This window comes from Pipistrellus hanaki (assembly GCF_964339955.1).
Source record: "Pipistrellus hanaki genome assembly, chromosome: 7".
Lineage (NCBI taxonomy): Eukaryota > Metazoa > Chordata > Mammalia > Chiroptera > Vespertilionidae > Pipistrellus > Pipistrellus hanaki.
Genome location: NC_140509.1, coordinates 13,936,080 through 13,952,229, shown reverse-complemented (window position 1 = coordinate 13,952,229; position 16,150 = coordinate 13,936,080). Strand labels below are relative to the sequence as shown.

The following is a 16,150-nucleotide window of genomic DNA, read 5'->3' as shown; positions in this document are numbered from 1 at the left end:
CTGCTCATATGATAAAGAGCATTTTAACATATCCTTTGTGATAATATCAATAACTTTAGTTGTAATGACGAAATAGTCCTTGAAACTTGTGTTCCTGATCTAGTTAGAAAAATGTATTTTATTTTTAAACGGAATAATATTGTGAAAGAGTAACTTAACTGCTTGCGATGCCTGTTTTAAGTTATCCCTCCATATAACAATAGTTTTAGCCATTTTTTTCCTCATCTTTTGGATAGAAACAGCAAAAGTTCTCACTTATAAGCTATAATTATGATATGATCTATAATGCAGTCTAATTCTATGTTCTACTTCCTTAATGCAGAGAAATTTAGAGTACCTCTTATTGACCACCATTAAGTTAAAAAAAATAATCTGTGATTATTATGTTGTATGTGTTACAACTGAGGGGACCCACTACAACTCTTGAACGAGTCACTACAGCAGTTTTACATTTTGTTGGTGAAATACAGTGTACATTTCCTCACCCTTTAAAGAGAAACCTTTTTCTGCCCTTCAGGTTTATTTCTCTTTGACCTAAACTAAGACTGATCCTCTGATAGCCAGTTAAAATGTGTGAAGTAGGAGGAGTAAAGGAAACTCCAATCGTTAGTTGTAAGTTATAAAGCAAAGTTAATATATACACAGCAAAAGATTTATTTTAAAGGCTAAAAGAAAATTTTATAAACTTGCCTTGTAGTTGGAATATGTTGGACATCATAAAGAAAATCTTGTAAGTGTTTAGATATTTTACTATAATACCATATCAGCAGATGAATGTTGAAGTAGTTTGTTTTTGTGTAGCAACATTAATTTGAAATTAAATATTAAGGGACTGTTTTTCTTTAAAAGTCCAGCATGATTTAGTGGGTATAGCTCTTTTAAATCATGCCGGGTATCCTTGCGGAGTTTTATTTTTCATGAAACTGAACGGTATTCATTTTGGTAGGTCCAAGAATATAATTAAAAGAATCCTAGTCGTCTCAATGTTTGCTCTGTTTTTATAACAGGTTCTACACATGGGTAATAGTGTGTAGATGTGAAGTTAAAATTATATAGAAAAGCACAATTGGAATTTTTAAAGATTTCTGTAAACCTTTTTTAATATCCTGGATATCCTGCTTAACTATAAAGATCTTTTAAAAAAATGGCTATTACATACTTAACATAATTTTATTTCAGTTGAACATATGCTTCAATTATAAAAAGTTGCTTAGAAACAAACTTATACAGATAGCTTATGATATGATGCAGTATAAAATTATAAATAGATTTCTTGTAGTCGGACTAGTTAAAATGTTAGCTGCACTGCAGATTTATTTCTCTGTTTTACATGGGAGAGCATAATGTTGAGATAATTCTGTGGTCTGTTATTTTGTAAAATTACTTCCTTTTTGAAGTTTGCTCAAATATTGGGAGCTGCCGGAATTAATACTTCATAATACTTTGATTAATTTAGTATCTAATTTTATTTCAGTAAGGGTTAATGAGAATATTAAACCTTTTTATTGTTTTAACTACCTTATTTCTATACTTCTGAAAAACATTTTGACTAATATGAGATAATTTAATTTTTTTCTATTTCAGGTCATTACTCTGAGAAGTAGATAAGTTACAGATGCCAAATGCAAATATGTACAGCAATTTAACTTTTCACATTTTAGTGCAACAAAATACCATTATTATTATTTTCCTTAATATAATGTTATCCGGCAAAGCTAGCAGTAAACTTATCCAAGAAACATACCTTTATGTTTAACAGGTTCATCTCTTATAGGATTTTAAAATATGGTAACACTTACCCCAAAAGAAGTTTTGCTGACATGGTGTCACTGTGCTGAAGAGGCTGTTTGATGCCATAGTCCCTCCTTTTTTTTTCAGATAGAACTTGTACCCTCTGTTGTAAATTCTGCTTGCAGCCTTAAACTGAAAATACAAACCATACCCAAACCTTGTTTTAGTTTTGCAGTATGACTGGAGTACATAGACTTTATATTTATTTTTTTTTTTCTGTCAAGAAATTATGTAGCTGGTAACATGTGAAAAGCAAGGAAACAAAACAAAAAGAGAATGAGCAAATATTTGAAGGACCTACTATTACTGCATAGACTGTGGTTAGAGAGCACTCACTGACTCTGTTGGTCTCGGTGGCTGGTAGTGACCTGCGGAGATTAACCATTTAAAAACCAGAGACTTCTTGCTGTCCTCCTGGAGAAAGTTTGCACCGCACTTGTGGTTCTGTGGTTGTTTGTGAGGCGAATGAAGCATTCACACAATCCAAAAAAGCAAAAGCTTTAAAACTCCTTTTTTTTGCAAGCACTATTACTGGAGAGACAGAATCATGTGGTTTGTGACCTCACAGTGCTCAAAGTGAAGTGGGACTGCCTACCACTGTGGCTTTTTTCCCCCCTTGCTCTTGCTCTCTCTTTCTCTCTCTCTCTCTGACAAAAGGCTTGTGGTAAGGCCCTTCCTGGCATCCAGAAGGATATAGCTATTTAATTTTTGTGACTCATGAGGATTTGGATAGAATACAAATGCTGAAGGAGCTCAAACTCCTGTAAGGTTAAGCATTTGTAGAACAGAACTCTGCAGTTAAGGGCTTTCCTTTCCCCCCACCCCCACTTTTTTTTTTTTTTTGACTCCTCCTTTTATTTAGTTCATTATTGTGTCTGTGGAAAAATGAGCAAAATTGGCTCAAGAGGCTGTGTGAAATTCTGAACAACAGTGATGATTTACAATAATTTACATCTTTGGATTGTATCACATTCTGGGGTCTGCTTCATATTTGCTGGGTGATTGGAGTCCTTCTGTTTTTCTTTTTCCTGTCTTCTTAAACTTGTGAATCTGTAACTCATTGTAAAAAAGTTTACCTTTCTTAAGGTCTGGTTGCAAACTGCTTGCTGGGCTTGACTGTAATTGGCTGTCCTGAAAGTGTTAGTCTGGGGATTCCTTTTACAAATGTTAAATCATGTCTGTCTAGTTTATGTATGATCAATATTAGATGCTGGCTCCTATAGTTTGGATTAAATGTAATTAGTATCGTTTATATTATTTATACCTTTCTATTATGACTAGTTTAAAGATTTATAAAAAGCAATGATAAGAATTGTAACAGATTATTGGCTGAATTTTAGTTTTCTTTATGTTGTAATGATTTTCATTTTTCAAGAAATTATATTCATTTTGCATAATTCTTTAGTTTATTTGGATTTTAACTTTAACGTCAGAGCCTTTGCTAACAAATCTTATACATGTATAAAGTAAAATTCTTATGTTGTAACTTAGATTGTTCAATATTAGGTTTGATAAACTCAGAATAGAGTGGGTTAACAGAAGCTGTATTTTTTGTTTATAATGAAAGCTTTGAAATAAATTGCAAAATGCTGTGTGTAGCAAGAAATAATGCACACAGACAGAGTATGTTAGTCGTCTCGATTTGCTAATTCTGATTCAGAAGAAAATTGGAAACATCTTTGGGAAACTATCTCCTTTGTTGCCCCTTTGGACATGTATGTATAGAACTCATTTTCTTATTAGGATGATTATATATCTTAGGCAGAGAATTTCATATTTATGAATAGAGCTTCCTGTTTTCATCAGTTGGGAGCAATGGGGTATTTTTCAACAAAAATTATAAAGCTGAACAGACCAATTTTCTAGGCATTTCTCCCCCCCCTCCCCCCCCCCCCCCCATTTATCAGCCACTCTGAATTTGCATGTTTGACTTCTTCCTAGTGTGATAGTAACTAGGAGTGGCATAGAGTAAATGATTGAGAGGGTGGGCGGAGACAGTGAATTACAAAACAGTATTTGGGGTAGATAATGGGGCAGGGGCTGGGAAACAATAAGGAAGGTGTTAGAGCCAAAATATTCTTGCCCATGGACTTCCCAGCACAGTTCATTATCTGCTTTTGATTTATATTAGATAAAGATAAATGTGCAGACATGTTCATAAGTTTCTTCACAAAATATTTGATTTGCCCAAAATGCACAGGGAAGACATGGGAATGATTTTAATCCTTTATTATTCACATGTCCAGAACTTTCTCATAACAAACTTTTAGTGATAAAACACTAGACATGCACTTTAGTGTTTCATTTAAAATATATATTTATGCCTGATTGTGTATGTAAACATTTTACATTGAAAAGTAAAACTTTCATTTAATGTAATTATTCATACAAAAGAGAAAAGTTATTTAGTTACACTTTTAAAATAACTATGGTGTACTGGTTTGATCTATATCTAAAGGAGGTCTTTGTTTATATAATTTGTGGAATTTCCAAATGTTGTTCCATATGCACATACAATAGCAACAGAATCAGGTAGTTGAAAAAATTTAGGTAGCCGCTATAGTATGGCAAATAAATGTTTTTTTAGTGTCTGTGTAAGGATTCTCTGATGTCTTATAACCCCAACTATTAGCTAAATATTTTCTCCCTTAAATGTTTTTAAAAAATTATGTGCACATTGGCCCTCTAACCTAACTTTGTAAGCATTTGAATAATTTTCAACATCTGTGCATCTATTACCCGCTTTTTCTCTTTTTTGCGGGTAACCCTCCTGCACATAATTTTTGGGTCAGGATAATCACTCATGTTCTGTAAGAGTTTAGTAGGTATTGTTAAATATGACTTTTATGTTTTGTGTGAGGCCCATCAAATTCTGGCAGTAGAAAGACAGTAAAGTCATGTGCTTAAAGTTTGTATATTTATTATCCACACATTCTTTTTCTAAATTGAAAGTATATCCACTTTGAAGCAAATATTACTTTGTGATAAAAATTAAAAAACAAGTGATAAAGTTACATATATAATATTATACAATAATTGAGTTTGTTTAATTAGAAGTAACTTATCACATGTAATAAAGAAAGATTGACTCAGAAAAGTCACTGCAAATAAAGCTCTTGATTATGGATTTATACGATGCTTAAAATGAGAAATGGAACCACAGAGTTCTTTGGTTGTTGTTTTTCAAAGACCCTCAAAACTTCATGTTTGGGGATTATGTTAGTATTTGCTATGCTGATGTAAGTAACAAATTTAGTTTACTTACATAATGTACAAAAATAAGTTATGTACCTTAATGCCATAGACGTGAGATAGCCCTTTGAACTTGAAATCAATTTCAGTAAGTAAAGACGTTAGTTATCTTGCTCCCCCATTACCTTGTATTTACTAAATTTGTCAACATTGGTCAAACTTTTAATATTGTATGCTGTTAGACTATATAAGAGTAGAATAGTTTTTTTTTTTAAATGTTAAATATATATATTCATTGTTACCTTTGAATTATTATTTTTTTTATTTTCTGAGCTAATGATCCTACTTAGATTCAATAGTTTTATCAGTGTCAATATTGTCCTTATTTCTATGTTTATTTTTTATTTTTTATTGTTTTAACTTCTACAATATTTGGTGCTGTTCAATTTTTCTTTTAATTGAAAGCCACAGGGCCAAATTATTTGATGTAGGTTTTTTATTAATTGTAGACATTCTAATTTGGCTTAACTTTTTCTTACTGGTAATGAGGTTTTTAGGAAGACACTTTCTTAATTTATTGTTTTAGCTTGGTATATGACATTTTATTTTTTGACTTTTTTTGGAGTTAATGTATAGCTATTTAAGCTGACATAGCATTTATTGGGCCTTATATTGATGATTTGAAAGTTTTTATATTAGTTAAATACATTATTAGTACTTTAAATTATGATTGTGAGATATTAATTTTACTTCCTTATTTTAATGGGGTGTATGCTTATTTCTGTGATTGTGTGTTCAGCGTATTACTTTGTGTTACTTTTTGTAATGAGTATTTTTTTTTTTTGTCCTTCTCAGTTTGTTTTAATTAAATTATGTAAAAACCCAAGCACCACCATGTCCATGATTGCTGGAACAACTTCATTTAGTTAGTATTAGCAGCTATCTGTCTAAATGTGAGATTATGTGGAAATAAGATGCCAAAAGAGAAAATACTAAACTTACCTCTCTCCCTCGTACTCCCCCTCTCTTTCCCCCTTTTTTTCTTCCCTCTTTTCCTCCCTCCTCCAGCTCTTTTCAGTTTCTTTTTCTCTGTTTTGATATTTCTATAGTGTCTCAAAGTAGATTCTTAAGGTTGTAGTAGTAGATATTGACATTAATTCTCACTAATGAACACCTGGCAGGTTTGAAGCACCTAAGTTTTCAAGACAAATCATTGTTATGTCTACACCGTTATATGTACACCTCATTGGTTAGATGGTATTGGCATCTGATTACAGTGATTTTCTTCCTTTTTAACAGTTTTTAATTCCTTCCTCTATGTTAATTTACTTTAACATAATGTTTCACATGACACTGGCACTTTAATTATGAGGATTTGTTTTTCCTTCTTTGACTGCTCTTCGAAGTGCAGAGTGATCCATACTGTGTAATGTAGCTGTATAAATAACTCGTGTTTCTTATAATTATTGGAACAATTCATCTTCTAATGCTGTCATTTTTCTAAGAAGAAAAAAAAGGCGAGAACTTGCAGAAAATATGGGAAACATGCTCATATGACAGCTGAGGATGTGGCTAAGCTAAAGCAGGAAACTACTACCCACAATGCAATGTTACATATACTACCACTTAATAAAATTTATATCAAACATGCTACTGACAAAACCAAAGAAAAATAATATCCCAACTATGCTAGTTAACATACTAAATCTATCTAGGGAAAAATGAAACTAATCTTTTTGGAACTTAGTATTTAGAGAATATAGTAAATGAAACCGGGGCATCATAGTACATTGGAGCTCTGTGGTAACTTTGTGCTGTGGGACTTGGTTGTAGGAAAACTGTCTTTTAATGACAACCTTTTAGATATTAACTTTCCTGGGAAAGGCACAAAACGGCACTCCTTTCTTTTTTAATTAAATTGTTGCAGTATTAAATGTATTTAGAGGACATTGTCATATGGTAGGTAAAATAAGTTATATTGATGAGACATTCATGATTATTTAAACATTTTATAGAGCTCAGGTATATTTCTTTTTATTTTGTTTTAAGTTGTTTTTTATTGCCAGTTTTGAGTTGGGGCTTGAATTGTCCACTGAAGCATATTTCTTTTCAGAGTAATTGTTTTTCTTGGTCTTTTTATTTATGTTAATCTACCTATAGCTTACCTGATCAACCTATACTCTTTACTCTAAAGAGGGTTAGTCTAAAGCAAAATGTAAACTGCTTTTATAATGTGGTTGAAAAAGATATTATGATATCTTCTGAAAAGGTCAGATTTTAATATACGGGTTTCTGTATATAAATCTTAATCTTCTGTGCTCTTAGCTGTCAGACTATAGCAATTTTGATGAATTTAGTACCTTAGTAATTTATATGAATTATGCAGCTTTACAAGGAGGTTTTTAAGATTTTAGATTGATAAATGTATAGAAATTTTATCAGAGAAAGACTAGAAAAGACTATTAAATTAGCGTTAGTTGTGAAAGATCCCCTCTTAGTATTCCAGCATATAAATTACCACTGTGTCAGATCTGAAATGGTATTTGTCATCTCATTATTTAAAGATTAACATATTATCTCTCTGTCTATATCTCTATTAAGGATGATTTGCTTAATTGTTTGAAGTAGTTTCTCCTTCAGAGACTGCTTATCAATACCAGCTGTAGCACTGTGGCTTTTCTCCATGGACTCATGGTGGTCTTTGGAACAACGTTCTTCAACTTTGACAGGTGAGACAGAGGCTCTCCAGTGCCACTGCTTTTGGATGAATCTAGCTGTGGTTGGAGAGAGTGCATCTTGCCAAAATATATGGGTGAGACCACACACAGCCTTTAAAATAGTTATTGTAGGCTTATTTTTAGGGTTACATGCCTTGACAGTTCTTTTATTTGCATGCCAATTTCATTGCTGTGTATAGATTTTTCATTGGTCTTAGTAAAGGCGATTGTACATTTAGTCTCTATTTGTTAAGGTTTGTGTATAATTTACACTGGAAAATACTCTTGAATTCAGACATAATTAACAATATAGAAAATATATTGAAAATGAATCACTAGAATACTGGTCTTTTTGCTTTTATAAATCTGACAGTATTCCCTTTGGAAATCTCAATTTTCAAGATAGTTTAGTAGTCAAAAATTACTCCAATTTGAACTTTAAGATCAAATAAGTTAGGAGAGAATGTTAAAATATTCATATTACTTCAATTACATTAATGGTAAAAAATTTATGGTTCTTGTTATTTAGAAGTACAGCTTTTATAATATTGATACAATAACATATTGTTCAAAATGTAAGTTTTACATTTTAGTAAAAGCTTGAAAGCATCGAAACAAATGGCCAGAGATATCAATTTTTCAATGCATAGTCATAAAATGCAAGCCATCTAGTCTTTTTATGGGATGATTAAAACTTTATTCAACTTAGTGAACTGTAAAATTGACTGTATGTTTTAAAAAAGTATGTTTAGTCTTCTAAAACTGGATTTTTTTAGTCAAGATCTCTCTTTAGACTTCTATAAAATGTTTCCTTTTATAAAATACATTTGTATAATTATTTATGATTCTTAAGTTATTAGTGATAAGCTTAAGCTTAAGAAGCTTAACTTCTTGAGCCCTGGCAGGTAGTTAGTTACAAGACTTTTCACTTGATGATCAATGCCTGTTGGTTAGTTATATGTTTATAAAATATTGTAACCAGCTAAGATAAGATTACAGTTTCATTCTAGATATTCTCATAGGGAAAACAGAATCTACAGAGATAATTGGAAATTTAGTTTTCTCTGTACTATTATTGCAATACCCTTCCATTGCTGAATGGTCTGGCAGGGAAGTACTGGGGAAATTGTGTTCTTGCAGCTTTTTTAGGGAACAAGTTGTGGAAAGAAGAGAGAACATAGTATATACAAAAAGATTGTCTAAAGAAAAATTTGGCCCTTAATTCAGAAGTTGGTCGTGTATGTGAACCTTGATTGAATGCTAGATTTTTAAAAAAGTTTTATAAGTTATTTTTAGGATATTTGAGGAAAATGGCTATTAGTGTTACTATGGCATATTTATTGAGTGTGATAATACTATTGCATGTATATAATAGGTAATATCCTTATTAAAAAAAGGTGAATGATGAGATATTGTTAAGAAGTTAATACCACGATTAAACAAATACATACATAAGACAAACGTGGCATAAATTAACAATTGGTGAGTCCAGGCAAAGGGTATACAGACATTCATTTTATTATTTTTAAACTTAAATAGTGACTTCTGAAAGGTGAAGCATTTTGTGGAGAATGTGTATAGAGATTTACTTTATTTCAAAGTGAAATCAGATAATAGGGGGAAATTCATTTGTTTATATAGTTTTTAATAATAAGTGAATATGAACAGACTGGGTTGTATATAACAATTTGAGATTTTAATTTATAGTTCTATTTTTTACATTTTTGTTCTATTCACCATAAAAAATCTCATTTTCATGAATTTATACATGGCAAATATAAATAAGAAATAGTATAATATTTTTGAAAATAGCAACTTTTACCATTGTGTAACTCAGAGCTAGAAATCAGTATGCTAGAGATTTATAGAGGACAAAAACAATTATGATATTGTCATTTATTTATTCTGAACTATAAAGCTTTTAAAAAGGAATATTGGGAAAAATAAGTTTACAGTTCTTTGTATAGAAAATATTACAATAATTAATAATAAAAAACTGTGTTTCATGTACTCACAACTATATACCTATTTTTGCCTTACCCTGTATATAAAAGAACCTTAAAAAGTTCATTCACAATAAGCTCATACTACTGAATACTACTGCTACTAAATTGTTTATATACTATTCACTTCAATTCTACTCTTTCAAGAAGTATTTTAATGGGTAGAAGCCTATATTCTCTATGCAAATTATTAATTCTGAAATTGTATTATATTAGTTAATATCTTACTGAGGTCTGTACATTTTTTCTTTAGAGGGCGAAATAGTAAATATTTTTGTTTTTATGGGACATAGAATTTCTGTTCACTGCTCAACTCTGCCATTGTGTCTGAAAGCAGTCAATAAGACAATAAGTAAAACTTTATAAATAGGCAGCTGGCCTCTGTACTTAGCCCACTTCTGCCATCTGTACTTCATGTATAGAAATTTGTTGCCCAGTGGATATCTTCTTTTATAGAAAAGGCAAGAATAGTTTGAAAAATGAGCAAACTTTTAATTTACGTATTATAATGGATTTTTTTCTTAAAGTATTTATAAAATCTGTTTTGTTTGTTTATTTTATGTGAAAGATGACATCTGTGGTCCTTCATAACTGTCTGTTGAATTGAATAGTGCAATTTTATCTTGTTCATGTAATTATTAAATATTGTGAATAGCTTTATGTCAATCTAAAATTCTTTTAGGGATAAGGTTGGAATAATAATCTTGATTATAGTGTATTTGAAGGTTATCATTAATCTGAGAATTTATCTAGTAGTTCATCATTATCAATAAATATGCTAAAATTCCTTTCATCCACAGAAATGTTTTCTTTTTCAATAAACGGAGTTTAATGCTCAAGCATAAAATATTTCAGTGATTGTGATGAGTTATTTCCCCTCTTTAACATTTATATTTGAATTTAAATTTGAGTAGAAAAGGAATTATTTTTGGTATTACCAAATCTCCAGAACATTCATTATGCCCACCATTGGGACATAATATCCAAAATAAATTAATTTTCTGAAGCTTCACCTACATTAGGTAGACTGAGTACTATTTATTGGATGATGGTGATGGTTACATCAACTTAGCAGAAAAATAACCTTTTTTTTTTTTTTTTTTTTTTTTTTTTAATATTAGCAATGAGCAAATGAACTCATAGCCTGATCTGAATTTGAGACCTTTAGGTATTAATACTTAAGGTTTTTGGTTGAGCTACAGGTAAAGGAGATAACTTTAAGCAAAAGTTTATAGTTCAAATTGTTGAGCACCTTATTTTGAAATAATTTCTATATATTGTTTTATCTATGGTCATTTTAGGCAATTCCAGTTATTACATACACAGCTAAGGATCTAACTGTTAAAAAATTATTATATAACTCATAATTTCATCACAAAAGAGCATTCTTCCTCCTGTTTCTCCCCTAGAAGCACTGGTTATTGTTTATTTACCTTCATTAATGATAAAGTTCTAACATGATTGTTTTTATACCTCTCTTCTTTAATATTTAGTTATACAATGGAAACATAAATCACTGTGAGTAATATAGCTTTCCTGGTAAGGCAACACACAAAAAACTAACGTAGAGAGACTCAAAAAGCGTCATCTAGGGTATTTTTCTTTTGTTTTTAATTAATTAATTTATATTGTCTAAAGTTTTACATATGTCTCCTTTTTCCCCTCTTGAACTCCACCCCAGCCATTCCCACCCTAGGCAAGCCTCCACTGCTCCAGTGTCTGTGTCCATTGGTTATATTAATATGTATGCATACAAGTCCTTTGGTTGCTCTCTAATCCCCCCTTCCCCTGCCATTTGTCTCTGGATCTAGGGTTATTTAATGTAAGTTAAGCCTGCTCTACCTACCTTAATAGATTTTATAAAGTACCACTGTACTGTAGCAATTTAATAAACTAGTTGACAGGAGAAATATGATATTAAACATATTTTACTTAAAAAAGATAAGGAAACATTTAATATTTATGTAGGAAATATTTTCATCCAAAATTAAATTAACAAGTTTTGGCATTTAAAATTTTAATGTTCACTTAGTAGGAAAATTAACCTTTGACAATAGAATCTGGCCCAAAAATTAATGCTTAAGTATTATTTATTTCGCTACCTTTTTGTATTGTTTAAATTTCTAGGACTATTGTTCTTTGTACCTATCAATCCATTTTTTAAAATTAAGAATTCTAAAGATCGCATATTTCTGGAAGAAGTTAGGCATTATCAAGATAGTTGATAAATATAGCAGAATTGTTTTACAATATTTTACTGCATGAAATCATAATACAGTTTAATACTGAAAACATTAAAAATAACCCATTTAAAAATTTATAGGTTTTTTTTTTTAGCAGAAAAATTGAGCAGGATGTAAAGAGTTTCATTTTACCCAGCCCTCAGTTTCCTTATTGTTAATGTCTTGCACTGGTGTGCTCCCTTAATTGATGACCCAATATTGACACATTGTTGTTAACTAATGTCAGTAGTTTACATTAGGAGTCATTCTTTATGTTGTGTAGTTCTGTAAGTTGTATCAAATGCATAATTTTATACATCCTCTATTGTATCACACAGAATAATTTTTTCTAAAAATCCCCATAAATTTTTGTTTAACTAAACATTACATAAAACTTAGGATCTCAACTATTTTAGCAACTGGTCTTTTTACTCTGTATATAGTATTGCATTTTTCAGAATGTCATATGGTTGCAATCATACAAAATACAGCCTTTTGAGACTGGATTCTTTCACTTAGCAATATTCAGTTACATCTCCTCCATGTCTTTCTTTGTTGCTTAATTACTCATTTCTTTTTTTTTTTTTAACTGCTAAATAATATTTCATTGTGTGGATGTACCACAGTTTGTTTATATGTTTACCTATTGAAGGACATCTCAGTTACTTCCAGTTTCTGGCAATTATAAATAAAGCTACTGTAAATGTGAATGCAGGTTTTTATGTGGACCTAAGTTTTTCACTTATTTGGGTAAATATTTAGGAGTATTAGTTAGATTGTTAGGTAAGACTATGTTTAACTTTGTAAGAAACTGCTCAAATGTCCAGAGTGGTTGGATGATTTTCTATTCACACCAGTAATGAATGAGAGCCCTTGTTGCTCCACATACTTGTCAGCATTTGCTTTGCTCAGTGTTTTGGATTTCAGCCATTCCAGTAGGTGTGTAGTGGCACCTTGTCATTTTAATTTGCAATTGCTTAATGATAAATGATGTTGAGCATCTTTTCTTATGCCTATTTGCCATCTATAGGTCTTCTTTGGGAGGTATTCAGCTCTTTTAACTTATTTTTAGTTTTGTTGTTGTTTGTTTTCTTGTTGAGTTATTGCATTAGCCAGAACTTCCAGGATGAAGTTGAATAGGAGTGGCAAAAGGGAATATCCTTGTCTTATTACTGATCTTAGGGAGGAACACATCTAGTTTCTCTCCAATAAGTATGATGTTTGCTATATATTTTTTGGAGATGTTCTTTTTCAGTTTGATGATGTTCCCGTCTATTTCTGGTTCACTGAGAATTTTTATCATGAATGGATGTTGGAGTTTTCAGATAGTTCTTCTTTATCTATTGCTTAGGAACACTTGGCCTTTCTTCTTAACTTGGTGATATGATGGATTTTAACAATTGGTTTTGAAATGTTGAACCAGCCTTGTATACCTGGGCAAATCCCACTTGGTTGTGGTGTATAATTCTTTCTATATATATTAATGGATATGATTTGCTCATACTTTGTGGAGGTTTTTTGCATCTATGGTCATGGGAAATATTGTTCTGTATTTTTTCCTACTAGCAATGTTTTTGTCTGCTTTCAGTATTAAGTAATGCTGGCAATATATAATAGAATGAGTTAGGAAATGTTTCCTCTGGATTAGGTTGTAGAGAATTTCTTCCTTAAATTTTTGCTAGAATTCACCAATGAATAGGACTAGTGCTTCCTGTTCTGGAAGGTTATTAATTATTGATTTTGAAAATTAGATATTGGCCTATTTAGATAATTTATTTCTCTTGTCTGAGTTTTGGTAACTTGTGTATTTCATGGAATTGGTTCATTTTACCCACGTTATTAAATTTTGGGCATAAAATTGTTCCTAGTATTCCTTTAGTACCTTTTAAATGTCCATGAGATAAGTAATGATGTCCTCTTCTTTCATTCCTCATATTAGTAATTTGTGTACTCATGTTTTTTTGTTGTTGTTGTTGTTTTGTTTTATAACCTGGGTAGAGATTTGTACATTTCATTTTTTTCTCAAAGAATAAGTTTCTGGTTTCATTATTTTTTTCTGATGATTTCTTTTTTCAGTTTGATTTCTGCTCTAAATTTTATATCTTCTGCCTACTTTGGGTTTAATTTTTTTTTTTCCATTTTCTTTTTTTTTTTTTTTTTATAAATTTTTAAAAATATATTTTATTGATTTTGTACAGTGAGGAAGGGAGAGAGACAGAGAGTTAGAAACATCGATGATAGAGAGTCATCGATCAGCTGCCTCTTGCACACCCCCCACTGGGGATATGCCCGCAACCAAGGCACATGCCATTGACCGGAATCGAACCCGGGACCCTTCAGTCCCCAAGCCAACGCTCTATCTATTGAGCCAAACCGGTCTTGGCTTTTTTTCCATTTTCTTAAGTGGAAATTCAGATTATTGATTTTGGATCTTTTTCCTATTAAATGCATATACTGCTACAATTCTCTTTTTAAATACTTCTTTTTCTGCACATGCACATTTTGATGGGTTGTATTTTCCTTTTCATTTAGTTTGAAATTTTGTTAAACTTGTGAATTTTTTTCAACAGTGTGTTTCTTGATCTAGTTGGATCAATATTGTTAACTAAAAATAAAAAAATAAAAAACCCACAAAGGTTTAGATTGTAATAAAAAGTAAAAAGTTTTTATTTGAACAGGAAAAAAGGGGGTAAGGAATTGTAATCCAGGACACGCAAATTCAGATAGCAACCTAAAATGTGTTCCAGAGAGAACAAAGAAAGGCAAGATTTATAAAAGCATAAACATGGGACAGTTCTTATTTAAATTATTTAATCATATAAAGTATGTGGCTCAATTAGAAGGGATTGGCTCCTTTCAAGGTGCCAGTATTAGATCTGGTTGCCATAGTAGGGAGGAAGTGATGACCGGATATGTCCATGTAGCAGTCCTTGATGCAAGATGTTTATGGCTTGTCCTTAAACTGAGTTAGGCAACAGGTCAGCAAATTAGTAGCTTCTCTGAGATGTGCACAGGTCCCAATTCTTCAATATCTTCCCAGCATTGATTCTTTTCTCTACCATTTGCATTTTAAGTGACACTCTTAGCAATGCTTATTCCTTTTTATTTTCACCACTTAAACATCTCTTATATTTGTAACTTTTGTCCATCAATGCCCTTCTTCTTTATTTCTTTTTTTTTGTCTTCCACTTTCTTATGCCTTTTTATGCCTTTCCAGGTTTTAATTGAGCATTTTATATTATCCCATTTTCTTTTCTCCCTTTCCATGTCAATCATTCTTCTCCCCCCCATCCCCCCTTTTTTAAGTGGTTATTATAAAATTTGGAATAAACACTTAAAACTAATTCAAGCCACTAATATACCATATGGTTCATGGGTAGTTCAAGTATCTTATAAAAGAGTATGCCCTGTTTATAGTATTGCTGACATTCATATCACTTATCTGAAAGCTATAATCATTGACTATGTCATTGCTAGTATTATTTAAGAAGAAATAACATAAATATTATTTTATTAGACAACCACTCCTTCTCTAATGCTGTTCCTTTCTTAATATAGGTCTATGTTATGACATATAATTTTTTTTTCTCTTGGAATAATTTCTTCCAACATTTTTTTCAAGACAGGTTTACTGGTAATGAATTTCCTCAAGTTTTTTTGGTTTGTTTTTTATTTTTCTTTTTTTCATGAGAAAGTCTTTATTTCTTTTAAAAAAATATATTTCATTGATTTTCTTTTTTTTTTTTACAGAGAGGGAGGGAGAGGGATAGAGAGTTAGAAACATCGATCAGCTTCCTCCTGCACGCTCCCTACTGGGGATCGAGCCTGCAACTAAGGTTTATGCTCTCAATCGGAATTGAACCCAGGACCTTTCAGTCTGCAGGCCGACGCTCTATCCACTGAGCCAAATCGGTCAGGGCAGAAAATCTTTATTTCTCCTTCACTTTTGAAGAATAGTTTTGCTGGGTAGAATTCAATGTTGATGTGTATATGTTGTTTCTTTCAACACTTTAAATATTTCATTTATCTTCTTGTTTGCATAGTTTCTGAATGTAATTTCTTGACCTCATAGGTAAGCTTTTTTGTGTGTGTGTTTTTTATATTTTCTGGATGCTTTCAAGATTTTCTATTTGTCTTTGATTTTCCATAGTTTGGTAATTATATGCCTAAGTTGTCAATATTTTGGTACTTATTCTGCTAGGTGTTCCCTGAGATTTCTGGATCT

The 16,150-nt window shown here is 31.2% G+C and overlaps 2 protein-coding genes across 6 annotated transcripts in view; one reads left to right on the top strand and one right to left on the bottom strand.

Annotated features, from left to right (window-relative positions):
* The window catches only part of RUNX2 (RUNX family transcription factor 2), a 222,534-nt gene extending 220,275 nt beyond the window's left edge, over positions 1-2,259 (bottom strand). For both annotated transcript variants that reach the window (XM_084889810.1, XM_084889811.1), the window contains exons 1-2: positions 2,128-2,259; positions 1,800-1,923 (exon numbers count right to left, since the gene is read on the bottom strand). In XM_084889810.1, the coding sequence (XP_084745936.1) occupies positions 1,800-1,857 (58 nt within the window). In that variant the 5' untranslated portion in view covers positions 1,858-1,923; positions 2,128-2,259. The remainder of the gene's footprint in view (positions 1-1,799; positions 1,924-2,127) is intronic.
* The window catches only part of SUPT3H (SPT3 homolog, SAGA and STAGA complex component), a 390,182-nt gene that overhangs the window by 55,401 nt on the left and 318,631 nt on the right, over positions 1-16,150 (top strand). The window lies entirely within an intron of this gene.